Source organism: Lepidochelys kempii, chromosome 24, assembly GCF_965140265.1.
Source record: "Lepidochelys kempii isolate rLepKem1 chromosome 24, rLepKem1.hap2, whole genome shotgun sequence".
Classification (NCBI taxonomy): Eukaryota; Metazoa; Chordata; order Testudines; family Cheloniidae; genus Lepidochelys; species Lepidochelys kempii.
The window spans coordinates 8,251,670-8,279,062 of record NC_133279.1 but is presented as its reverse complement, the minus strand read 5'-3'; the positions used below and the strand labels follow the sequence as shown (position 1 = coordinate 8,279,062).

General features: G+C 44.3%; 1 protein-coding gene across 2 annotated transcripts; it reads left to right on the top strand.

Moving 5' to 3' along the window:
• The first annotated feature begins 47 nt into the window (after window positions 1-47).
• Window positions 48-27,393, top strand: TUFT1 (tuftelin 1). 2 transcript variants are annotated; one of them, XM_073323429.1, is made up of 13 exons: window positions 48-156; window positions 10,631-10,705; window positions 11,255-11,359; window positions 12,134-12,220; window positions 15,934-16,023; window positions 16,413-16,484; window positions 17,350-17,463; window positions 20,639-20,767; window positions 21,392-21,486; window positions 22,145-22,250; window positions 23,056-23,139; window positions 24,472-24,572; window positions 25,125-27,393. In XM_073323429.1, exons 1-13 carry the CDS (start codon window positions 97-99, stop codon window positions 25,186-25,188), a joined length of 1,182 nt encoding a protein of 393 aa, XP_073179530.1. In that variant the 5' UTR covers window positions 48-96; the 3' UTR covers window positions 25,189-27,393. The 2 variants fall into 2 exon arrangements, with proteins under 2 accessions (XP_073179530.1, XP_073179531.1); XM_073323430.1 differs by lacking the exon at window positions 15,934-16,023 and having other exon boundaries at window positions 49-156.

The following is a 27,393-nucleotide window of genomic DNA, read 5'->3' as shown; positions in this document are numbered from 1 at the left end:
GCAGGCGCGGAGGGGCGGGGCCGGGGGCGGGGCCGGTATTTCTCGCGCGGGCGGGCCCCCGCCGCCGCCTAGTCGGGTCGGAGCCGGACCGGTGGCATGAGCGAGGTGCGGAGCGTGTGCACGCTGGCAGAGGTGCGGCCGGGCGGCGACAGTCCGGTGAGTCCCCCCCGCCGCTCCCTCCGGGCCTGTGGGGGGCAGGGCATCCCCCCAACGGGCCAGGCGCCCCCAGCCCCCCGCATGGGGGTGACCAGGGCTGGCCCCGGTGCAGGGCTGGGCCGAGGTCTCTGTGGTGCTGTAGGGCCCCCCTCAGTTCCGGGGGGGGGCTCCGTGACCTGGTCTCCCCCCTTGTGGCTTTATGGGGGACCCCACTCAGTCCCTGGGGGCTCCTCCCCCGGTCACACCTCCTCATTGGTCCAGGGGGGACCCCCATAATCTGGTCTCACCCCCTGGGGCTCTGTGGGGGACCCCTCAATTCCTGGGGGGCGCTCTGCGAGCTGGTCTTACCCCCTCCTGGCTCCAGAGATTCCCCCTCAGTTCCCTAGTTCAGGACTGATCTCCTGTACCCCTAGTGGGGGGCACCCTCTCCCCTGTGTGTGTGTTGGGGGGGTCTCAAAGCTGGATCTAGCTCCTTGTGGCCCCTTGATTCCTGGCATGGCTGTGGGTTCCCCTGTGACTTCCGGGCTCTTGTCCCCAGGGCTGTTCTCCATCTTGCGATGGAAGTGGCTTTGGGCTTGGGTGCAGGGTTTGTGGTGGCACGCAGGGGGTGAAGGATCTGTGGCACCTCTGGTTCCAGCCCTGGAGGGGGACTCTTGTCTGAGATGAAGACCCCTGCCATGCTCCTGGGGGGTGGGGGGAGGCAGCCCTTTGCAAAGGAGAAGCAGGAGGCACCTAAGGTCAAGGGAGAGTTATTGAGACTCCAGTAACCAGAAAGCCTTTCTGAAACTTTCCTTGGTTGTTGAAAGCTGCCATAGACAGCAGGTGGCTCCTGAGCTGCTTGAAAACAGGGAAGGTTATCAGACCATAATGCAAGAACAGACAGGGCTTTGTTTCAATCTCTTACAATTGCAGTTCTGTCATAAGGTTTTTCCCCCTCCCCTTCTACTAATTTATTTTGGCTTGTAAAAATACTAGAAGCCTTGTTGAATGCTTATCAAAATACGTTATCCTTAAAGTGTTTGTCGTGTAATCTTGTATTAACATACTGTAGGCTTATTTTCTTTCAGAGTAGCAATTTTTCCCTGTGGCACAAGTGTGTGCTTCAAGTGTTGTATGCTGTCAGGAGAGTTTATAGATCAGAATATTGTCCAGGCTAATCAGAAACCTTTAGCCACCCTCACTAGTGTTGTACTCTGTTTTATATTTTTTTGTTTGAAAAAATTTTAGGCGCTCTAGATCTACGATAAGGACCTAGAGAGAAATGTAAACAGTAACACCACAAGAATCATTGCCTGCTACACCTTTATCTATTTATCTATTTAAAATTTTTATAAATACACAATTTATATAGCACTGCTTGATGTGATGCCCACAGACATGGCTCATGTAATGTTTACGACATATGTGGGAAAAGTCATGCAGGCAGCAAATGGTTTTGATATAATACAGATGTCAAATAACTATATCCAGATTGTGCTAATGGAATTGTGTGCTTTATGTGGAGTTTAATGTGCCTGTAGTCAAGGTGATAATTACATTGGAGATTTTAATAATAAGATTTGAGTAATCTAGGCATTGGCAGTTGCTGGTAGTAAATGTGTTTTGGTTGTTAGAAAGACCAGGTGAATGAGGTAATATCTTTTATTGGGCCAGCTTCGGTTGGTGAGAGAGACATGCTTTCAAGGTTTTGCAAAGCTGAAGAGGGACTGGTTTTAGTTGTGTCACTTTACAAGTAGTTCTGTTTCGTGTGTTTTTTTTTGTTTTGTTCAAAGTCCTTCTAAATTGCTTTCAGCAGATCTCATTGATAGGAATGCCAGATTTTGGTGTGGCTTACAGTTCTTGACATAGATTGTTTGTTCTTTGGGTTAATGATGAAGCAGAGAAATACTGGATCTGATAGATTGGGTTTTCCAGAACCCCAAGTTTTCGAGAGACAGTTCCAGGCACACCAAATTATCCATTTGGGTCCTGCAGTCAGTCCTGTGTGTCAGTCAATTGATCCAGTTTTCTTTCTACTATATAAATATTAGACAAGAAAAAGAAGCTAGATTTTTAATGTCTTGGGGGGAAATCCAGCCTGGAAAAACATGGCTCCCATAAATGTACACTGGATTTCTCCCTTGCAGTTGTTCAACAGAAGTTTAATTGTTTCATGTTTGGTTTCTCATTATCCTTGCTAGTATCAGTCCACTGGCCTTTGTATGTATCGAAGGTGACTCATCTTTGAGTCTTCTAATGAGAGAATCCTAACTCCCTGCAGCCCTTCCCTACCATATATGGAACTGTTGCGGTGTTAAGCATGTATTGCATACATGTTATGTGTGGTACTGTAGTAATAAGCAACACTATCACACCTTGTGTCTTCAACACTTGGCAAACATTGCCTAATTACTCTTCACAATACCGTTCTGGTCAGTCCTGTTCCCATTCGACAAACTGACACAGATGACAGGTTTCAGAGTAACAGCCGTGTTAGTCTGTATTCGCAAAAAGAAAAGGAAAGGAGTACTTGTGGCACCTTAGAGACTAACCAATTTATTTGAGCATGAGCTTTCAGTGAGCTGTAGCTCACTGAAAGCTCATGCTCAAATAAATTGGTTAGTCTCTAAGGTGCCACAAGTACTCCTTTCCTTGACACAGATGAAGTGACTTGTGACCAAGTGATTCAATGCTGGTGTTGGGTTCCTGGCTTTCAGTCTCAGGCATTCTTCCCTGGTCTCAAAAAAGATAATCCTCTTCTTATCCACTGGTAATAGCTCATCTTAAGTGATCACTCTCCTTACAATGTGTATGATAACACCCATTTTTTCATGTTCTGTGTGTATATAAATCTCCTCACTTTATCTTCCACTGAATGCATCCGATGAAGTGAGCTGTAGCTCATGAAAGCTTATGCTCAAATAAATTGGTTAGTCTCTAAGGTGCCACTAGTACTCCTTTTCTTTTTGCGGATACAGACTAACACGGCTGCTACTCTGAATCCTCTTCTTATGTAGCTCTCCAGTCACTTCTTTAGTCGGGTCAACATAATCTTCTGTTTTTAACCCAGGTCTTTAGTACTCCACTAACCTTCTCTTTTTCCTAGACTAATTTTCTTGCTTCTGGATGCTCTTGAGAATAGATAGCCAAAACATACTTTGCTGAGCAATGCTCAGTGTCTCTTCCTTTAATTATTTAACTAATCTGCATCCCTTGTGTTCCTGCTTATTTTTGTTCTTGGTGGGTTTCACAGCAAAGAACGTGCCACGATCACAAATGAGATCTAAAATAGGACTTTTCAAAATATGTGAATCCTAATTCAGCTACTGACCCTATTTCACTTCCCCTTCAACATCAGTTACCTTATTCTGTGGTGGAAATATCTACGTTTGGATCATTTTCAATCTTACGGATTGAAAAAATCTGAGAATGTCAGTGTTAAATCAGATACCACTTCCCGCTCGGAATAAACTCTTGACATCAGAAAAGCCATTTTTTATTTTATTTTACTAAAAAAAAAAACAACCACATAAATCTCCCCTAGCTGTAGATAGATCTTCACAGAAGCGCAAGTAGAAAATGGTGCAAAAATTGTCAGGTTTCCTTTGGCTCTTCCTTAATTCATGACCCCTGTAGTAAATGCTTTAAACATGTGCAATTCAAGGTGTGTTGGAAGCAAAGAAAATTGAGCAAGTTGCATAATCTTTATGCAGGAAATAGCTTAAGGTTAATATGATATTTACTAAGGTGTTGCCATGTGAGGTTTGTTCCAAATATGAGTGTTTTTTAATAGGTAGTACGTAGCACTTACTAACTCACAGACACACCTGTCATGCTACAAAGAACACCACCTGCCTCTTGAAGAAAATAACTGGGGGCAGTAATATATATTTCCTTAATTTCTAAATTGTTAGTGGTTATTAATTTTTTTTTCTAAAAGAGCAGGAGGGGGAAACCAGCATAGTCATGGTTTTAAATGTAGCTGGAAGGAAGACAAGTGGGATTCATTCCTGCTTTAACTTCATTGGAATCAGTGGAATTACATGGGCCAAATGCATCTCCGGAGGAGTTGAATTTGACTGTCTGTGTAGGGGAGAGATTAGTGCAGACTTCTGTGCGTGGTCTCCTTTTCACTTAGGATTCTTACAAGGTAAATAGGTGCCTGAATTTACGTGTACTACAGCAGCGAGGTTTGGCCATGCTACGAGAGTTCATCTTAGCATTAAGAAAAGGAGTACTTGTGGCACCTTAGAGACTAACCAATTTATTTGAGCATGAGCTTTTGTGAGCTACAGCTCACTTCATCGGATGCATTCTCTTCCAACTCCTTTTTTTTAATGGATTTAATTCTCCCAGAAAATTAAGTTAATCAGAAAGGGTTTCTTTATGCTCATGACCCCTTGATTTTAAGCACAAGGAAATCTACCAGAAACTTAATGCAAAATGAATGTTAGCGATCGAGTAAATTTGTGCAGTTTCATAGATTAATCCTCATTTAGTACAAATAGCAATGGAAATTAAAACATTCTGCTGTGTGTACTTGGAGGGGTCTTTGCTTTTCTGTAAGATCAGAGAAAGAATGAGTGATCAGATCACACCCTAGTCTAAAAGTTTTCAGGACATTTATTTGAATTATGTTTAGGAAGCTCTTCTTAAGAATGTGAGGCACTTCTATTTAGAGGTTGACTCAAGCTATGAAGGATCCATGCTTATGCGAACTTTGGGCAAGCATGGATATGCTTGGAGCTGGTCTATCTAGCTTCTTTGTTAAACCTGCATACTGTCAGTGATGTGTCTGCTCCAAACTTCTCAAATGATTGACTTGGGAAAGATTAGTGTGACAAGATTTTAAAGCATGCATGGAATCTTATAGCTGGGATGATTGGCTAAAGTGCCAGCCCCACTCCAGGAATGATGTTTATGAGACAGTACCTGCTCTCCCTGGTTACATCACAGCTTGCGGTCAGTCTCAACATTTTTCCATAGAGATTTTTTTTCTTTGCTCCCCCACCAGCTATTCCGGAGCAGATGCTTATTTGCTGTAATAGTGTCACTATTGTAGAATACAAGCAGTAAATGGGAAGGCTGTGGGGAAAAATTCACCGAGTTCTTGTCTGTCTTTCCTATGTCTACAGGATTTTCTTTAGGCCCTGCCATCCCCAAAAGCAGCATACAAGTTTTTGTGTGTTTGTGGTATCTTTGGTCTAGGGTAGTGGCTCCCAAACTTCCATCTTGTGCCTCGCTACTGAAGATGACAATTCTTAGTCTCTCTTCAAGCATCTCCATCTTAATTTTGTATCTTCCCTATGGCAACTAGAGGCACCTGTTTATGTTGGGAAAAGTAATAGGATGCTATTAAAGGAATGATGGAAATAACCAGGCTCCAGTGCAATGAGTAGGTCTGGTTGATTAGATCTCTCCTGTTCTGTATCTGTGCTGTTCATTTCTTGGATGTTCAGCTTCACATTTATTAGGACTGACTCGGTCCCCTTTGTTGCTTATGGCCTTGGTTGCTCTGCGGTTTGGTTCAGTCCATCTCTAGTCCTAGTTCCTCTGATTTTTGATTTTGTCTGCAAATTTAATTACTGTTGAATTTATGTGAGAGGTAGCCCACAAAGGCAGATGTGGAACAGTTGCGTAGGGTCCTGTGAGGTGCTTGTGAGGTTAGCTGATTAGAAAATTTCTGGCAACCCAAAAATTCTGGAACGAGTTTCAGGTAGCCAGGAGGATTACTAAGACTGGTGAATGTAGCTCTGTAGATAATGAATAGCCCATGGACTGCAAGTCGTAGGAATATTCACTCCTTGTCCTTTTTTGCAGCAAATTTATATAGCACTGACACAGTTTTCTTGGTGTGCAGACATAGCAGGCATGCATTGTAGCGCACATGCATAATTTGTAGCATTCATAGAATCATAGAATCATAGAATATCAGGGTTGGAAGGGACCCCAGAAGGTCATCTAGTCCAACCCCCTGCTCAAAGCAGGACCAATTCCCAGTTAAATCATCCCAGCCAGGGCTTTGTCAAGCCTGACCTTAAAAACCTCTAAGGAAGGAGATTCTACCACCTCCCTAGGTAACGCATTCCAGTGTTTCACCACCCTCTTAGTGAAAAAGTTTTTCCTAATATCCAATCTAAACCTCCCCCACTGCAACTTGAGACCATTACTCCTCGTTCTGTCATCTGCTACCATTGAGAACAGTCTAGATCCATCCTCTTTGGAACCCCCTTTCAGGTAGTTGAAAGCAGCTATCAAATCCCCCCTCATTCTTCTCTTCCGCAGACAAAACAATCCCAGTTCCCTCAGCCTCTCCTCATAACTCATGTGTTCCAGTCCCTTAATCATTTTTGTTGCCCTTCGCTGGACTCTCTCCAATTTATCCACATCCTTCTTGAAGTGTGGGGCCCAAAACTGGACACAGTACTCCAGATGAGGCCTCACCAATGTCGAATAGAGGGGAACGATCACGTCCCTCGATCTGCTCGCTATGCCCCTACTTATACAGACTTATTAGCAAGTCTGTTTTTTTTAACACTTGCCCGCTGCAGAGACTGGCTGTTAAAAGATTGTTTAAGGAATCCAAACTGTTAGGCATGCAGTATAGATGACTTTTTACACTGTGTGACACCTTAAAACCCATCCAGGTGCCTTTCACTTTGTTGTTTCTATCGACAAGAATCTTGCACTCATAAACAAGGCTCCAAATGAGACAGGGAAATGAGTATGTTGTTTCAAGAAACTTTTTCTTACTTACAGGATCTGAATGGGATAGCCTGTTTCTGCCATGTTGAACTGTAAAACCTATTGAATGAGACAAATACTGTTGCATATGAATTAAAGATTAACCTGCTTTTACTGATAAGTGTAATGGGTTTATAAACTTTATATCATAGAATATCAGGGTTGGAAGGGACCTCAGGAGATCACCTAGTCCAACCCCCTGCTCAAAGCAGGACCAATCCCCAACTAAATCATCCCAGCCAGGGCTTTGTCAAGCCTGACCTTAAAAATCTCAAAGGAAGGAGATTCCACCACCTCCCTAGGTAACGCATTCCAGCGCTTCACCACCCTCCTAGGGAAAACGTTTTTCCTAATATCCAACCTAAACCTCCCCCACTGCAACTTGAGATCATTACTCCTCATTCTGTCATCTGCTACCACTGAGAACAGTCTAGATCCATTCTCTTTGGAACCTCCTTTCAGGTAGTTGAAAGCAGCTATCAAATCCCCCCTCATTCTTCTCTTCTGCAGACTAAACAATCCCAGTTCCTGCAGCCTCTCCTCATAAGTTGTGTTCCAGTCCCCTAATCATTTTTGTTGCCCTTGGCTGGACGCTTTCTAATTTTTCCACATCCTTCTTGAAGTGTGGGGCCCAAAACTGGACACAGTACTCCAGATGAGGCCTCACCAATGTCGAATATTAAAGAACTTCTTGCTCTGTCGGATATGTCAAGTGATTGCATATGAATTAAAAAAAACAGATCAACTGTAATAAGTAGAAGTCAATGTATTAAGGGGGGGACTTTCAAAGTTCTCTGAAGATTGAGGAGCATAAGTCCCAATGAAAGTCAGTGGGATTTGTACTCTTAAGTCGTTCAGGTGCTTTTGAAAATTGCATCCTACATGCTTGCACAGGCAATCTGGGGTGCATTCCATAATACCTGAATTCTTAGACATATGTCTTATTGCAAGTGGGTTTAGCTGCACTTTTTGAAGCCTGCCTGTTCTCTAGGTAGCTAATTGCAGAGTATTGTAGATTCAAATGCTAGTTCATGTGATATACTAAATCATTAAATTAGTCAGCATGCAGGTTATAGATTGTCCAGTATTCTGATATACTTGTTTCTCTGTGATAAGAAAGTGGTTCCGGATGAGGTTGTCTTATTGTGACGTGGACTGTATTGCTGTTAGCCCAATTGCTTTACAATGCAACTGCCTCATTTGCTTCACACACACATGCATGAGGAAGCTTCTGGTGAAATATTCCATAAACCTGATTATAAATTTCTACAAAATTGCTTTCACCATTGTAAAACTGTGACCGCCAATGACCTTAAATCATACTAAAACTTGAACTGTTTTGAAAGCACGCCTCTGTATTATAAAAAGAAAAGGAGTACTTGTGGCACCTTAGAGACTAACAAATTTATTTGAGCATAAGCTTTTGTTAGTCTCTAAGGTGCCACAAATACTCCTTTTGTTTTTGCGAATACAGGCTAAAACGGCTGCTACTCTGAACTCTGTATTAAAGTTAACTGCCACCGTTTTTTGTCTCGTTGTATAATAGGCTTTTCAAATAATTACTTAATCATGTTTATGTAAACATCTGCTGGAATATAAATTCCAAACAAATACATGTGTTGACATTACTAAATATTTGATGCAGTGGTAATGAAACCATAGCTTAAGGTTGTATCAGAGAATTGGGTTTAACAGGAGAAAAGAATGGAAATAATGTTAATGCTTAACATCAGGAAAAAACAAAATAGCATAGTTAAAATTTGTGTGAGGAACATACTCAGATATTTTGGAAATAGAGATGGCTTTTGAAATTGGACCCTACTGAATGGCTTATTTCAGAACCCTTTGTAAAGAGTATACATGGAAATTCTATACGGTATTTCAGGTGTAAATTACAATATATCTGTTACAGAGCTTTGTATAACTTCCTGTTTTGGAATTTGAGTAAAGATTATATTTCAGAACTGACTTGTACTGTGCCAATCTGAGGGCATCTCATTAACCATATCATAGCTTTTGATATCCAGCAATTTACCTGTCTTCGTGGCAGTGGGTTTGTCCAATTACAGCAGCTCTATTTACACAAATATCAATATTGGGTTTCTGACCTGGAGCCATAAAATTATAGAAATGGCAGGCTGGAAGGGACCTCGAGAGGTCATCTAGTCCATTCCCCTGCGCAGGACCAAGAATACCGAGACCATCTCTGACATTTGTTTTCAGGAGACCTTGTTAAAAGTTCTATTTTTAAGAAAACAAAAAGAAAACCATACCTTAAAAGAGTGAATTCTACTTTTAACTTATTTCCTTGTGTCTTTAAGGCTGCATGGTAGCCTATGAAGGCTTGGGTGTTTGTAGAAGGAGAATAGTAAATTAAGAGTTGCTAAGTTTTATACTGGGATAGGCAGAGAAACAGAAGTGTTGCTGTTGACGTTAATTGTTTGATTCCTAGTGCATGAGGAAAATATTGAAGGAGAGCTGAGCAACCTTAACTGTGCAAATTGATTTATTAAGTGCCCATCTGTTGATCTGGATTTTCGAAATGATTGATCTTCTGGTCTAACCCCAGTTGTCAGATCTAACAGATAACTACCCACTCCCCACCAGCAATCAACAAGGGGCTGTTTGTGTACTCTAGATCCCCCAGCCACCTCTCTCTAAACTCCAGAGAAGAGATGGGCTTTGCAGCATACCCAGTTGGTTTTCAGCAGACCCAACTGCTGGATCCCACGTGTTTCTAAGCCCCCTGGCTCTGGGTAGTGTCATCTGGTCACTGTTCTGAGCTCTGGGTCTCTTGGGCACACTCCCATGAGCAAATCCTGCATCTACACCCCTTTCCTGGGTTGTGGGGATCCTGATAAGAAATGGCGCTCACAAAGCAAGATGGTGTTCTCAGTTTGGCGCACACATTCTTCCAGCCTCTCTGAGGCCTTCAGAGAGTGCCTCAGCTGCAACCAGTGTCCTTTTAAAATGAGTGCTCTGACTATACTGATCACAGCTATGGGATAGCAGAGTGGTCTCTACAGTGGCCAGGTCTCAAACCTGTGTCATAGATTAAAGCCAATCCCTTTATGTGCCACTTGGAAATAATAGCTCGCGGAGCCCTGGGGGTGTGCACAGTTGGCATGAAGTATGGCTTAAATGGACAAATGCATTCTGCACCATCTTCAGTTTCTGGGTGTTCTCCACTTCCAGGCAGAGTGCAGTGAAGTTAGCTAGTCTCAAAGAACTAAAGGAAGGGATAAATGTGTCACTGGGTTTTTCCCATCTGAGGGAAGGTACTACTGCAGAACAGAGACTTGGATACTTTCAGTAGCAGCTTTGGATCTATGGCAACCCCTGAACGATCAGCCTGTATCACATATGGCCAGGGGTAGGTCTTCTGGCCTGGGGGCTAGTATAATCATTGCCAGGTCCTCTGATGGCTTTCCCATCCCACCAGTGCTTCCTCAGGTCTATCTGGGGCTTGGATGAGGTGCTATCCAATCTCCTTTTCACTTCAAGTCTTCCCCTTTTTAATCCTAACTATTTTACTACATCAACTGTAGTCAAAATCAAAGAGATGAAGAGGCAGGACTTCCCTCGTGTCTGTGCAGACAATTCTCTGATCTTTGGAAAAAATGTAAATGGGTATTTGAGATTTGTATTTAACTGTGTCAAATGTTTGATGTGGATACAAAAAAACATTTTAAAACCTAACCATGGAGCAACATAAACCATTTTTAATTAAAGTCTGTCGTCGTCTTTACAGGACAGTGTGAAAGTGCTACGGCTGACGTTGCAGAATGACCTTCCAGGCGAGAGATGTGATCAGGTGAAACAAAAGGTGTGTGTTCCAGGCATGAACATACTGCTGTATGTAGGAACTGCTAATTTTATGTACCATGTTTTGAATTTTATCAGCAGACTCCACGCTAAGGGCTGTTTAAAAAACAGTGATTTTAAAACGAGTAGAAATTTCTTCTGTTCTGGCTTATATGTAAAAGCTGTTGTTCACAATAACTTTTTGGAGGGGAGAGAACTTTGTAAAGGATCGTAGTCAAACTGTGCTATGCTTGATATGCTAGAGAGAACTTCATTTCCTGAGCTGCATAAGCATTTTCTCATTGCAAATCGCTTAAAGGAGCATCCTTTAATTACTGTAGCTCCTAGGGGCCCCTGTCATGTAGAAGGGTCCCATTGTGCAGGGGCTGTATAAACACAGAACTAAAAAACAGTCCCTGTCCCACAGGGTCCAGACTGCATTTTACACAGCATTCCTCTAATAAAGTGCTTGATGCTGATCTGACTAGAAAGCTGTCTGTGCCAGGTCCAGACAAGCTATGCAAACAAATCATCTCAATATCTAAATGTCTTACTATATTGTCTCTTGCAGCCTGTTGGAAGGGCCTTTGCTATGGTGGCCAACAGATCAAGTAATGGCCATTCACTGGCTTCAGAATGCATCAAATCCAGCGATGGTCACGAGGAGATCATCAAGGTTAGTGTTAATCATGGTTCCCAGCTGATCTGAATAATTAATTTGCACAATTAATTTAGAGGTACCTAATATGCATTAAGACTAAATTCATCTTGTTTAATTTTAGATGTAAACTAAACATTTTGATTTGGCTATGCAAACAAGAAATCTTAGCAAGTGTGGTTAGTGGTGTCCTTACTTGGGGAGGAGAGCATGTGGCAATGCTTGCAGAGTGGGTTTTCTTTCAGGAGCGGCCATTTTGAAATGTAGAAACCTTGCATTGTTTCAGTAAATTAACTTCAGCAGAGTTGCTGAGTAACTTTCCCAGGTTTAATGGAATTAACTTGTTTAAACTGGAACTCTTAAAAACTCGAAACAAAAATGGCATCTGAGGAATGTTTAGTCTCCACACCCTGGGAATCCTAAGGGAGAGCTTAGAGAAATAAACAAATGCTTTAAAACCATCCAAATGTAAAACCAGGCAGTGAATAAAAATTAGTTGGAAAGAGGAGGAAAAACTGATGGCAATAACCATCATTAACTATTTTATTGAAAAGGTCAAGCTAGAGGCTGAAGTTTTCAAAGCCAGTTAAAATTAATGGGAATTGGGTGTCCAAATCTCAGCTACAATGTCCTGATGAAAGGAGGACTAGAGGTAGAAAAGGAATCTGGAAGATCTTAGAGGGCTTTGAGAGCTCAATGCCTCATTGTACCTGACTCTGTGACTGTAACCATTCTGGTTTGTATCTTCTGCAACTGAACAGCTGTTTCATTGGGTATTTCTTTCTGATTCAGGTTTACTTGAAAGCAAGAGCTGAGGACAAGGTGAAGCATGAACAGAATGTCAGTCAGCTGAAAAGCGAAGTTCGTTACATTCAAGAGGTAGCTTTTTGGTTTCAGAATTAACGTACAATATGTTGTTGACTTAACCCAACCAAAGTCTGAATTCTCACAGCTGCAAGACTGAGGCCATGTCTTCACTAGTACTTATGTCAGCAAAACTTTTGTTGCCCAGGGGTGTGAAAAAAGCCCCACATACCTGAGGGACATAAATTTTGCCAGCATAAGAGCTCGTGTGCACAGGGCTCTGTGTGTGTGGGGGGTGGGGTGGAGAGACGCTCTCCTGCCAACACAGCTACGCTGCTTGTTGAGTTGGTTTTATTACGTTGACCAGAGAGCTCTCTCCTGTCGGCATAACATGGCTGCACAGGCGCATTTGTAAGTGTAGACATGGCCTGACACTGCCACAGTGCCGAGGCATTTTGCAGTGCTGCACTGGGAAAAGTGCAAGTCAGCAGTGTGAGAACTGCATGATTTTTGCCTAGGCTTTCCCCAGCCACACCCAGGCATGGCACCAGAGCTGCCTCTTAAAAGGCAGTTTTGCCTAAGGAAATCTGATGTCTGACACTTCAAGGGTTCATAGAATCATAGAATATCAGGGTTGGAAGGGACCTTAGAAGGTCATCTAGTCCAACCCCCTGCTCGAAGCAGGACCAATTCCCAGTTAAATCATCCCAGCCAGGGCTTTGTCAAGCCTGACCTTAAAAACCTCTAAGGAAGGAGATTCTACCACCTCCCTAGGTAACGCATTCCAGTGTTTCACCACCCTCTTAGTGAAAAAGTTTTTCCTAATATCCAACCTAAACCTCCCCCACTGCAACTTGAGACCATTACTCCTCGTTCTGTCATCTGCTACCATTGAGAACAGTCCAGAGCCATCCTCTTTGGGACCCCCTTTCAGGTAGTTGAAAGCAGCTATCAAATCCCCCCTCATTCTTCTCTTCTGCAGGCTAAACAATCCCAGCTCCCTCAGCCTCTCCTCATAACTCATGTATTCCAGACCCCTAATCATTTTTGTTGCCCTTCGCTGGACTCTCTCCAATTTATCCACATCCTTCTTGTAGTGTGGGGCCCAAAACTGGACACAGTACTCCAGATGAGGCCTCACCAATGTCGAATAGAGGGGAACGATCACGTCCCTCGATCTGCTCGCTATGCCCCTACTTATACATCCCAAAATGCCATTGGCCTTCTTGGCAACAAGGGCACACTGCTGACTCATATCCAGCTTCTCGTCCACTGTCACCCCTAGGTCCTTTTCCGCAGAACTGCTGCCGAGCCATTCGGTCCCTAGTCTGTAGCTGTGCATTGGGTACTTCCGTCCTAAGTGCAGGACTCTGCACTTATCCTTATTGAACCTCATCAGATTTCTTTTGGCCCAATCCTCCAATTTGTCTAGGTCCTTCTGTATCCTATCCCTCCCCTCCAGCGTATCTACCACTCCTCCCAGTTTAGTATCATCTGGGAACTTGCTGAGGGTGCAATCCACACCATCCTCCAGATCATTTATGAAGATATTGAACAAAACCGGCCCCAGGACCGACCCTTGGGGCACTCCACTTGATACCGGCTGCCAACTAGACATGGAGCCATTGATCACTACCCGTTAACGTTTCCCTGTCCAGTTGGCAGCAGTGATGGGACTGGACCTTTGTGGGGTTGGGGGTGGGAAATAGCTGGTTGCTATTTAAACCATTTCCATATTTTGCAATAGTGGGGTCTAGGCTGGTCTGTCTCTGGCTTGGCTTTTAAATAAACTTAAATGTGTCCATAATTTTCTATTGTGGGGGCTTCTTGCACTTTCCACTGTGGGATATGGGATACTGGGTTAGAGAGCCCAACATCTGAGTGACTAGGACAGTTCGTATGCCTCCATTCTATATTATCCTTCTGAATCCTGGCCTCCAGCTTCTGAGTCAAAATGCATTTCCCCTAAAAAATAAAAATAGTTCATTCTGTCTCCTCACTGCAGTAATCGCACTACAGACCTAGTCGGACTAATTGAAAACTAGTTGAAAAGCACAAAGGCTTTAACAATTCCTGCTGTTAGGGCAGTGGGCCCCAATTTTTGGGGTGTGCCGCCCCTGGGGGGCATGGAGGGATGTCCGGGAGGTGTGGCAGAGCCCAGGCCAGCCCCCTTGGGGGCGTAGGGAGGAAGTGCCACCACCAGCCCCGCTCCTCCCCAGCTCCACCTTGGCTGCGGCTCCATCCATGGCCATGCCCCCGCTCTCAGCCATGGCTCCACTCCTGGCTCGTGTCGGGGGGGGGGGGGGCACATTCCATGACTGGTAAGGGTGGGCGCGAGAGGAAAAGTTTGGACGCTGCTGAGTTAGAGCCACTGAAATTTATCTCTAAGCCATCAAGATGCTTTAATCTTTATATGCATGTGCTAAGTCTCTGGGATTTCCATTTTATTAACCACTCTTCACTTGTTACAGTGAGTTCTCATTGGGTGTGTATTGGTCAGGGTGTCCCCCACTTCCAGCTGGATGTATACTTGGTGTAAGTGCCCGTCATGGTAATGGTGTGACTTAGGCCTTATTCAACACGTATGGTGTAGTGCTTTAACTCTTATCTGTATGGGAAGGGGAATAAGCTATACCAGCAGAATGAGGAAGGATCTACGGGTACTTGCCTAAGATGTGGGAGCACCTGCATTTAATTCCCTACTCTTTCAAGGACTTCCTGTGTGATCTTAAAGTCCTTTTGCCAATTGGTGCCTCAGTTCCCCATCTGTTAAATGGGGCTGATAATGCTGCCCTACCTAATAGGGGAGTTGAAGATAAATACATTAAAAGACTGAAGTGTTTTGAGATCTGCTGATGGAAACGGCTATAGGAGAAATAAGCACAGAACTGTGTTTGCCCTAGGGCTTGTCCTGATATAAGTAGATCAATAAATAAATGCACCCCTAACAGACGTTGTTGTTACACCCATACTGAAACTGTATAGAAGAAGCCTTTTACCTCAAACCAGTTGAAGCCGCTCTTGTGCTTTATAAGAACCTTGGATCCGTGGCTGGTGTCATTGAGATAGAATGTGCCACGTAGCATAGTCAGACCTGCTGTATGATCTTGGCTCTTCTGTGTCTCAGATTTCTCCTCTAAAGTGAGTCACTACATACCTCACAGAGGGGGTTGAGAGCTTTAAAGCTAGAAAAGTGTCTGATGATCCTTGTATGAAAAGTGCTTATAGATGCAGAAAGTACATGCTGAAATATTAGCATTTCAGCCTTGGTGTCACTATTGCTGGAGGAGTGACCCTGTAAAAATTACCGGATTCATTTTCTCTAGTGACTAATTCTGTATCACAGGTGCAAGTCAAGACTGTACTTGTTAGTAAACTGCCATATGGCTGAAGACACATGGGCTTAGATGTATGGAATAACAAGAATCTGTTAGGTACTTCTGTTTGTTGTAGTTTTCAAAGTACTCTTGCAAAGAAAATTAAACAATAATGAAAAATCAGCATACATATTGGGATGTCCCTCTTCTGTCCTTTACACTTTAACAAGGATAGTAAGACACTTGTAGTCAGTGCTGCTTGCTGGCGAATATCCAGTAAAATCAGGGACTTTTGTGGCACGCTGGTACAAGACAAAGACCTCTGCTTGCTTGTTTGGCCTCAAACACTGGCATGTAATGAATTTACACCCTGTTTTGGGGACCTAATACATGTGCATTTGATGTATATTGAAAAGAATAATTGACACTGTTGTCCACACAGACAAAGCTAAATTGACTTGCATTTACCAGGCTAGAAGTTCTTTGAAGATGCTGCGGGAAGATATAAGTAGTAAACTTGAGAGCAGACAAGGAGCTAAGACTAACCTGCAATGTGCAAAGGTAACAGGAACATTTCTTCAGTCAACTTGCAGTGGCACTTGCTTTCCTGAGGAAAGAGGTGCCACATTTGGATTAAAAATAACAGCAAAGTGTGGCCTAGAAATAAAATCCTCTTGGGTGATTAAAAGCCTGTTCGAAGACCTTCTTTGGAGGAAGAACTGAGAAATATGCAGAAGCAAACGAGAGATTCAGCAAGCTAAATGCATTGGCTGTTCAAATGCACTAGTGCACGTTTTCTTTGTAAACCTATTACAAAGAATACATTCCTTTTTTTTAAAGCTGTTACAGTAATACAAAGATTTAAAGCTGATGGAAGTGTTCTGTCTGTAACATCTAAGCCTAGTTTTGAGGGAGGATCACAGTTCTTGATTTTTAAATTTTTTTAATAGGTAATGTTCGAAAACCAGAATGGAATATGGCGATACGCTGATGGCTTGCATAGGAACTCCTTGGAGGATCAGGTATGGAACCAAAAAAGGGAAACTGTATTTTGAGCAGTTAGATTTGGTTTCTTTTTAAATCTTCACTTCAGGGGTCACTTCAAACGTATAACTGCTCTAAGATCTTCCTTGCATTCCAAAGCTCACTGGTACTGTTTTGGCTGTGTCTGGGTTCCTTGCATTCCAAAGCTCACTGGTGCAGTTCTGGCCGTATCTGGGTTTGGTTAGAAGTCAGGTCTTAATTTTCACATGCATTTAAACCAGCTGCTCTAGTAATGAGCTCACCTTCTTTTTAAATCTCTGCAAGCACAAGGCTCCTTTTCACACAAGCCTTTTGGATGCAGGGATAATTAAGGAGTCCATCTTATCTGAAAGTGAGTGCAATTTGAAGAAAATTGAGCAATATACAGCATCTCATCCTGTCTCTGCAGTAAGGGCATTCCATGCTACAGAGCGGCACCATGCAATGCTGCAGCCCTTTTGCCAATAGTTTAAAAGCCATAACTGAGGGGGGCAGGATTCAGTAATCGGTCAGTGTTTAAGCTGTCATGACTTCGTTCACTTGATGGTTTTGAGATACCTAAGGGTGGCTTATGACAGCATCCTAGAAACACCATGTGGGGGGCTGAAAGGAGACATAAGAAAGTCACATGCAACTTTTTTTCTTTTATGGGCCCTCAGGCACCTGACTCAGTGTAGAATTTGAGAACTTGTTCTCTTACTTGCCTAAATCAAACTTTACCGCAACTTCTGCAGCCTTTTATGTATTTACTTTTGTAACCTATTGGTCAAAAGTATTGGCTCCTCCACATGCAGAGAAAAAGAATGTGTCTGTTCTGGTAGTGTCCAGCTTGAGACCAATAAAGCTTCCATGCTGTGTTTGCAGGAGGATGATGATTCAGAAGAAGACACAGAAAAAATTCGTGAGACAGCAAAGAGATTGTTCACGAAACTGCAGGAGGCTGAGAAGCGGCATCAGTCCGACAAGACCGCGTTTGAGGTGAATACACAGCAGTGTTGAACTGCTGAAAGATCTTGACCTTTGTCTGAATGAGGGGCTAGCTTCAAGTGCATGCTGCTACGTAGCTTTCAGAGCTCTCTGAAACAGTCCAGACCCGTCCTTCTGGAGCTGATACAAGCTGTGTTGGAAAGCAGAATGGGAGGGTGTGATATGGATTAAAGGTTATAACTCAGGGGTAGGCATCCTAGGGCACACATGCAGAAGGCAGCATGTGAGCTGATTTTCAGTTGCACTCCCACTGCCCGGGTCCTGGCCACTGGTCCGGGGGCTCTGCATTTTAATTTAATTTTAAATGAAGTTTCTTAAACATTTAAAAAATCTTACTTATTTTACATACAACAATAGTTTAGTTATATGTTAGACTTATGGAAAGAGACCTTCTAAAAACGTTAAAATGTATTAGTGGCACGCAAAACCTTAAATTAGAGTGACTAAATGGAGACTTGGCACACCACTTCTGAAAGGTTGCCGACCCCTGTTATAAATCATGAATCTGTCAACCATCAATTCCCATTTTTTTCCCCCAGACAATCAGAGCTACATTGCCCTTTCTTGATAGCAACACCCAAACTTGTTTTGGGTTTGTACAGCGCCTAGCACAATGAGGCCCTGATCCCTGACTGGGGCTCCTGGCTGAAAGCACAATACAAAAAATACATCATAATTGAAACCAGTTTGGGGTTGTGCTGGCCTGCGTGGTTAGGGGACACTTCTGAAGAGCTGCTGTTCAGGCAGTTTTGAAACCCAGAGAGTAAATGGACTTAAGTAGCTTTTAACAATGATTGATTAAAAAAAAATTCTGGCTAGTTCACACCAGCCAGCACAACCAGCCTCTTCCCCATGTGAGGTTGAAAGGTCAAGTTGAGCATGGGGGTTGCCATTAGTCTTAACTAAATATGTACAATCTGTAAACTGTAAGTAAACACATTGCATTGAAATTTTCACAAACTGGTTTTGATTTATACAATGACTGTTTCCAGGTAATGTTAGTTAAAAGGTACAATCATAATGACTTTAGTGGGTGGTGGCAAAGCACTTGCTAAGACAAGTGACATTTTGGTCATTTTCCTTAGTCTCCTCCAATTTCTGTTTATCCTGTTAATTACGTGTAGGACATCCTAGTGCTCATGACAAGCATAGGAGTATCTTGCGTACGGCAGTGAATTGCCTAGATAGCTCGGATGGTGAAGCATCAGATTTTTAATCTGAGGGCCCAGGGTTCAAGTCCTTGTTCTGGTGGTAGGATGCTTGTGTTATGCAAGAGGTCAGACTAGATGATCACACTAGTCCCTTCTGGCCTTAGAACAAACTGTGAATGAGGGAAGTATTATCTCCATTTTATGGATGGGGAAAGGTGGGTACAGAGACGAAGTGTCTTGAACAGAGTCACATAGGGAGTCTGAAGCAGAGCCAAGGATTGAGCCCGGCCAGATCTGCTGAATTGTCCAGTGCCTTCTCCACAACACAATCCTTCCTCTGAGAGATGTTTAGCTTGTTACATCAAGATCACAAGATGTCTTGGTGGTGAAGGGATGTGGCACAAACTGGGCAGCTGGGACCCCACCATGTTTTCATATCAAGTAACTTATTAAATGGAAACGTGGGTTTCTGAGGTGGCAGCTGAATTCATACTCACTCAGCTGTGACAATTTACACACTGCTTTAGAGATATAAGCAGGTTTTGCAGTGCAAGTAACTTCAAATGACAGGTCCTGTGTGCTAGGTGATGCGGACGCAGCAGGATCTCTCTCTTGCTTCTTTCCCCAGCACTGGGGATTAATGGTCCCCTTTTTTTAGGGAAAAACTGTGGTTTTGTCATGTTGGCATAGCGTATATGGAGACTCCATTAAATGTAATGAGCTCCTGGGGTGGAGGGGAGTCCATGTTTGTGGATAACCTCAGGTTTTAGTTCCATTGTGTCAATGGTTCCAGGCTCCATTTCCTTTCTTGGATCTTGAGTGAATTGTTGTCTAAGAGAAATCCCTTTAGCCCTAAAATGGCTGGAAAAGGCAATGCTATTACCCTGTATGTGTGCTCCTAGAGGGAGGCCCCGCAGAGATCTGCTTGTTCCCCTCCTCTCCAAAGCAAGGATGTGTGTTTGGGTGACTAAGAGCTAGCGTAACTAACTGGTGGGGAAGCACAGGTGGAGTACCTAGGTCGATCTAAATTTTAAGTGCAGACTAGGGCTCTGCTGCTTCCTGGAGAGAGTTTGGGGGTGGTGGGAGTTGCAGAAATGTATTGAGTTTGGGGCACTCCTGACACAAACCCCAGGGATTGGAAATCTGTGCATGATTCCGGAGATCTGCTGTACTAGTTATCTGACAAATAATTTTCCTGTTTAAATGGATGTTGTATAGATGCTAATCGGTTTGGCGGCTATACCTTCTGGACAAGCCTGGGAGATTGGTGGGTGTGAGAAGAGAGAATCCTTCTCTACAGAACAACAGAAGCATCTAATGCTCAGCCCACAAGTCTGGGAGCCAGGAGCTCCTGAGTTCTAGTTCCGGTTCTGTCGCTGACTCCTGGGCTAGGGGATGTCATGCAAGCTGAGGGCTGGTCTACACTGGGATCTTACATTGACAAAACTACCTCTTTGAGGGTGTGAAAAATTCATACCCCTGAGTGATGTAGTTAAGCCAACCAATGTAGACCGAGGTAGGTTGACAGAAGAACTCTACCGTTGCCCTAGCTGCCACTTCTCCGGGAGGTGGAGTGTCTATGCTGACAGAAGAACCGCTCTGGTTGTAGATGGTGTACACTGTAGATGGTGTCTACACAGAAGCCCTACTGCAGCACAGCTGTGCTGTTGTAGTGGTTCAAGTGTAGACATACCCCGAGTGTGTTCATTTGAAACAAGATGGAAAACGTCCATAACTCGCATGCCTGAATGATGAGTTTTCTGGCATTTATGATGCACTTTTGTCTTCATTGCCCTAGGATTTATGCATCAGTTAGCCTGAAGTGCTTTGAAGACAAAGCGTTGTAATCGTTCCTTCTCTCCAGCACTTTGGGCTGTTTGGCTTCCTTCAGCAAAATACACCTGCTGAGACTAAAAATGCCATCATGTCTTTAAAATGCAGTCACCGAGTGGGGCCTTCTCATTGTCTTTGTTGACTGAGGATCAGAAACATCTTTCTTTTGTGTCCTGTTGCAGATGACAACCTCTCAATACCAGAAAGAAATAGAGCAAACCAGTGCAGCTCTGAAGAAGGCTGAGGAGGGCATGATGGAGAAGGAAGTGAAGCTGGAGGAAGTGCAGAGGCTCATGTCAGGGATGGAGAAGGTACTGCTTAGAGATCAACATGGGACCTGCTTAATGGTCTAGTGGCTGGACCACTCTGTCTGCAAAGGGTGATGGGTTTAGTGCTTGCAACATGTAAGGTGCGGGATGTTGATCAGTTCCAGAGCAATGCTGCTGTAGCACAAGTGTCTCCCCTACAGCAGAAAGCGTGCCAGCTGTCTGCCGGTTGCCATTTGTTGGTGGCTTCTGGGTAACCTGTTCCAGGGGATGGGTGTCCATGTAATAACTACCTGCACAGCTGGCACCTGTATTGGCATCCTCAGGAGAGGGGCTAAGGTGTCAACAAGCCCTGGAGACTGAGCTCCCCTACTGGGGGCTTTGCCTAGGGCAGGGGTGAAGCACGGTGGTAGAGCGCAGTGTGGGGGAGACTTGCACTGCTGCTGCCCCATCCTGTAAAGGGAATGGAGAATTTCTTTCTTTCTTGTTTGTGAAAGGAGACATTAAATTTCCATGAGATACAGACTGTAGGGTCACCATCTCTGCTGACAACCAAGGCTGCCTCCTAGGACTGCCCAGTGCTACAGATCCACATAGCCTGATGCTTTGCCTCTGCCCTGAAATAGAGGCCAGAACATCTGTTGTAACTTGTCCTCTGATCTGTTGCAGGAACATCAGAGTTTGCTGCTGAAGATGAAAGAAGGTGAAGCAGAGCTGGAGAAACTGAGAAGCCTGCAAAATGACAAGCTCGCCGAACAGGATAGGTGAGACTCAGCCTTGGGCAGGGATGCTGAGACTCCTTCTAGGCAGTCACCAATTTGGGAGAGAGCCTAGGAGGCTGTCAGCTCGCTGGGGCATGACTTTGCATTCTTGTGAAGGGCGGGTGTAGCTGCTTGCCGAATGTCAGGGTTTTTTCAAGAAGATGAGTAATCCGCCTGTTCCTACTGCAGGCTGCTGTGCCCCAAAAACCTTCCCTATAATTTGAGCACTGTCCTCATGTGGCCTTGTTAGAAAAAAGATCTCCCACATCCAAAACCTGACCACATCAGTCCATTCTCAGATACCTCCACTAGCTTCCTGTTTGCTCCAGGATCCAAATGGTAAACTGAGACCTTGTCTTTCTCTGCTCCACTCAGTCTTCGCTACTGTTGGCAGTCCAGAGCAGCTGTCTAGCTCCATGAATCATCATCTGATAAAACCCCATCTCCCTTACTTTCTCTACCTATTACTGCTCCTTTTCTGCCAAGTGGCTGGGGTTCATGCATGTGTACAGGAGACACTACCCACAACTGACCGTCCATGGCAGAATAAACACCGCTCTGGGGAGGTGGTGAGATGTCTGTGGTGAAACGCTCAGTCTCGTATTCCTCTGCTAATCGGGGGAGGCTAAATGGCTCTTTCACTCGTATGTCTCTTTCCTAGGTCGGCCAAACTGGAGAAAGAAGTTGCCACCTTGCGGGAGAAGATACACCATCTCGATGACATGCTGAAGAGTCAGCAGCGCAAAGTCCGGCAGATGATTGAGCAGGTGGGTGCGCCTTGCTGGGGCTAGGAAACATATTGGTGCTGGCAGGCAGTGTCTTCCCCCCCCCTGTGTGTGTGCAGTGCTGAGCACAGTGGGGCTCTGGTCCATGATTAGGGCTCCTGGAGCTACAGGAATGCAAATAATACAAAAGATGCTGAGTTTGCAGAATCTGCGCTGAGGGGCGTAAAGCTATTTTTAGACCCTCTTTAAGGGAAGAAGGCAATGTTTCCTTTTGGGTGTGAGGAGGAAAAGGGACCAAGGCAGTGAAAAGTGTGCCAAGTCTCTCCTGTCTGAGTTAGCATGAGCCGAATGCCACACAGAGCCTTTTAGCCTGGCTCTGATCATCTGCTAGAGGGAGTTGTTTGAAAATATCACCATGCACTTTCCATCCCGGTGCCCTCCAAAGTGATGACGGTCCCCGAGGGACCCAGGTGTGAAAGGTCTGATCTTCTGAAGGAATGGTTGCGATGATGGGAATCGGACCATAGTGCCCAGCAAGACTAGTTACTTGGGAATAAAATGAGTTGCTCTCCTGTATACCAGCAGTGAATTTGGCCCATTGTCTGCAGTGGGGCCCATCAATGAATCTCTGGGAGTGAAATAGTTAATTCTAGACTGTCCACAAGTTCTGAACTCTCTTGCCCAGAACGTAGAGTTCCTTTTCCCTGATCCAAAGTTACAGAAAACCTGTACGGTATGTTATTTTTTGGTAAAGGCTCCTCGTTTTATTATGCTTTCCAGATACCTTGTCTAGTGTAGGCATGTCTGAGATTTCTTTAGTCATCTTGATTAACTTGTTCCTTTACAGCTTCAGAATTCCAAAACAGTGATTCATGCGAAGGATGTGATTATTCAGGAGCTCAAAGAGAGAGTTGCCTATTTGGAAGCTGAGGTATGTTTGTTAGTTTCCTTAGATTGTCTGAGCTGCCTTTCTAGGAGTTGTTTTTTCAAAGTGCATGTTGAGGGGTGATAAAGCCTGCTTTAACTGATCAGAGCTTTCCCGTTTAACTGATACGAGCTAACCTCTCAAACTTTAAATGCCAGTGAAATGTCACGTGTGATTATTTTGCAAGTCACTTTGAAGTTTGGAACAACTAACTGGAATGTATGGAATGAACTTTGCTTTTTCTTCGAAAGCACTGAAGGCCACCCAGTCGGGGTGATAGAGAAGCCAGCAAAGCCTTAGCATGCAGTGTGCCCACTGCACAAGCAAGGACAGGTCATGCTTGGGTTGAAGTCTGTAGGTTTAGATAGTTTCCGCTGAGCCACTTTCTTACACTATATTGTCTCTCTCTTAGTGAAGCTGCGTTACTGCAGCAGACACAACTCCAGTCTAGTCCATGATCTCATAAAGCGTGCTTCCGTAGCCATGAAGCTTTTATTTTGGTGGCATGTATGGGCCAGATAGTAACATTGCAAATTGCAAAGCGGCGCTTCGGGGTCCTTGATACTGGAATGCAAATGCATCTCCTTTTTTGGCTAAAATTGAGCCTGTGCTGGCAGCTTTTAACCATTCTCTTCCGTTCATGGTGCCTTGGCATTTTGCTAATCAGCAGAGGGGGATGGGGCAGTGAGTGCATGTCACCCCTTTTCCTGAACCTGAAGGCAGAAAACTGAAATGGTGCAACTGCAGCCAGCTGTCTATTTGATACTTTGCTTTAATCTAAAATCCAAGTTAAAGTCCTGTTTAATCCCATATGTTCTTGTAGAACTGCCAAGCTAATGAAACCTTGACTGGGGGGCGGCACAGGGGCATGAGCTCTGTTTGGATCATAAGTGTCAAAGCACAATGTTGGCTGCAGTTTGCACGTAGGAAGGTGAATTAGATGAAAGCCGCAAGAAATTAATCTGCCCCTGACTCCTCTTTGGGCCCCTAATTAACGTGCAGTCTGCTCAAAGATGGGTTGACCTCAGGCCCTTAGTGCAAGGAGTAAAACTTGTCTATTGTTTATCCAGCATTGTGTCATGTGGTCTTCCGATGCAATGGGTTAATGTAGCACAGGGGTTCCCAAATTGTGGTGCACATTTCACGTACCACTGGTGATCTTGATGTTCCCCCAGCGCTATTCACAACTATTTTTTAGGAAAGTGGCAAACTGATAACGCATGGGAATTGCTGACCTAGCACTCTGTTCACTGGGTGGTAGCTTAATCAACTCCACGCCACCGCTTTGGCCTTTCTCTCCAGACTGACCTGAAACTCTTGGTCCGGTCTGTGTTTCAGAATCTGGAGATGCACGATCGTATTGAGCACCTGATCGAGAAGCAAACCAACCCTGGCAGCCATAGCACCAGAGCTCGCTCAAAATCTGAGTATGTGAGCAGGTAAGCAGGGAGCCGCATTGACCTGTGGAGGAAGACCAAGACCAGGTTTTGTGGTGTTCAGCTCCAAGCTGCTTCTTCTACAGGGACGTGTGAGCTAAGCTCTGGCCTGGGAGGCAGGAGGTTTGGGTTCTAATCCTGTCACTGCCTCAGTGTTTGCCTTGAACCAAGTCATTTTTTTCACTCTGCCTCAATGTTCCCATTTGTAAAATGGGGAGATACCTTTTTGTGGGAGTGCTTGTGAAGCTTGATTCACTGTTAAGCACCAAGACCCCTGATGGAAGGCACTGGCAAGGGGCAAAGCAACTGTATCCTTCTGCCTCGGTTTCCCTGTCTGTAAAGGGGGTACAAGACTTGTCAACCTTAGTGCATAGATATTTGGAAGATGATCAGAGATTGATGCGGGGAGGCATATAATAACCCAGATAGATCTGGGGGCGGGGCGGGGGGACGTAAAGAACCCAGGTTTGATAGGCATGCATTATAATTTGAGTTATAGCTCCAATGCATATAGTTGATTACGTGCCTCAGTGCTTTCCTTTTTTTGCTTTGTAGTAAAAGGTCGGCGAAGCCCCTTGGACCCAAGCCCCTCCCTCTCATCAGAGTACTGGAAACATGAGCTCTCCTGGGCACGGATTCTGAACTGAAGAAACTCACCATTTGCTACTGCCACCCCCTGTGCTCGCTGGACAAATGGAGGGCAATGCCTCCAGAGAACTGTAGTGCTTTAAGGGCTAAGCCGTCTCCTGGAGGGGACTGGCAGAGCAGCAAGGCCTACTGAACTGACCTTTCCATACTGCTGTCCCTAGGGGCTTCCAGAGTCCATCGGAAGCAAATTTGTTGAGCATGGTATCTGATGTGGTGTCTGGGGAACATCCAACCCATGTGTGTATATAACAGACAGACCCACTTGCACTCAGCCCAAGAGTTAGGCTGACTTTCCCTGATACAGTTATTTTTACTATTTCTTCCTTTGCTTAAGCCTGGTATTGCTCTATGAGCAACTTACAATACTATAGGCCTTCTTTATGCCTCAGTGGAATCCTGCTTTTTTTAAATTGCAACTAACCATGGTGGACTTAAGTTTTTAATCTTTTTTAAAAATATCAGCACCCAAAATCATCCTCTTGAAATCACAAAGATTCCCATGTTTCTCTCCCAAACCGCACCAAACCAGCTGACTCCAACTGATGTCCTCTTAAGGTCTGGCTCTTCCCTCCTGTGTTCACAGCGAGTGCTGCGTGTGGCTGTTCATTGGGACGCATCCAACACAAGGCTTTTCAATAGTCTGTTCCTCTGGAGCATAGAGATGAACCTTACACAGATCTGTGTAGGTATAAATGAAGAGGTTATCCAGTTCCTACTTGTATTTATTTCAGTAAATTATTAGTGTCTTCATATTAGCTTGGAAACGGGCACGAGTGCTAATGCCATAGTTTTATGTAGCATATTTAGTGCGTGCTTGTTTTCCTGATTTCAGTGGAAGATACCATCTGGTTTTTCTTCCGGGCTTGAAAGTTATTATATAACTTGTATGTGATTTGAAAAGAAGCAGTCTTCTCTTTTTTTTTTCTATATCTCTGGTAGAGGAAAGATGTCAGCATATGACACCTGTATCTCTATAAACTAGTGTAGACAAAGGCAGAGCCAGTCCTGTGAAAGGTACCTATCAAATAACCTCTTTAGTGCAGAAAACCATATGCCTTACATAGCCGTCCAAATAATCTGTAGCGGATTGAATAAATTATGTAAATAGTGCATATGTGCTGGGATGTATGTGGAATTTGTGTTTTTATACATTAATTATGGGAATTTGGACTCAGGCTGGATGTCAACATTTGATGCGGGTCGCTGATCAGCAGCCAGTGGGAACAGTTTTCAGACACTATTAACACCAGCATCCTGGAAGCGAATGGCTCCACGTCCCTGAGCTGTTCAGTCATGTGCTGCAGCCTGCGCTGATGCATGTTTAAAGGTTTTAGACCAGTAGCCCTGGACTGCATAACTCTTGATTAGCCTACATCCAATTCTTCGCAGAGGAGAGCCACTCAGCCCCGTACGGCACAATATGGCACGTCCCAGGCAGATATAGTGCTCAGCTGTAAAGGAAGAAGGGAAGCCTGTCAGGTGCTTACACCCGTATTGGCTTGAATGTTGACAGTTGGTGGGGATGGAGGCAGATGGTCTTTCTGTATTGGCCTAGAACAGCGAGTAGGAAAATGGAAACTCAGTATCACACAATTAGTACAAGTCACTGGCTGAAGCAGATATTGACTCCAAATAATCCTGCTGTAGTAGGAAGAGAGCCTGAGACATAAGCCCTTGTGTCAGAGGCCTGGTATGAGGCAGGACCTGCTCACATAATTTGGCAAGAACAGACCTAATATTGCAGAAATACACATTCCTAAGGAGTGCGAGTCAGAGTACTCGTGCAAACACATCCCGATATTAAGGATGGTACGAAAACATTTCCCAAGGATAACAGGAACACACTGACCCCTCCTAGGAGATACGGTCAGGATGACCGTACGTAATAGAGATGTTTTAATTGAACCAATATGTACAAGGATGAGTGATAACTAGCCACATTTGGGGGAAGTAACTATGTCAGAGGGGCAGTACTAACTTGTTTGTATTAGGGTAAAAAGATGTATCTCAGAGGGAATATCTTTGTCTGGCTTAGGGAGGAGCAGAATGTCCCACTGTTCACTGAGCTGGTTCATTGTTATGGTCCATGCATGTATTAGCAGTCCAGTAGAGTCTGCGGGATACTAGTATCGTGCTTCGTCAACAATAAACCTGGCTGGGTGCCTTCGTCCCTTAA

Excerpts from the sequence above, each read along its gene's own strand:
- TUFT1 (XM_073323429.1), top strand. The coding sequence starts at position 97 with ATGAGCGAGGTGCGGAGCGTGTGCACGCTGGCAGAGGTGCGGCCGGGC. Across the intron at positions 11,360-12,133 it reads GTCACGAGGAGATCATCAAG|GTTTACTTGAAAGCAAGAGC; the intron begins GTTAGTGTTAAT and ends TTTCTGATTCAG. Across the intron at positions 22,251-23,055 it reads TCCGGCAGATGATTGAGCAG|CTTCAGAATTCCAAAACAGT; the intron begins GTGGGTGCGCCT and ends GTTCCTTTACAG.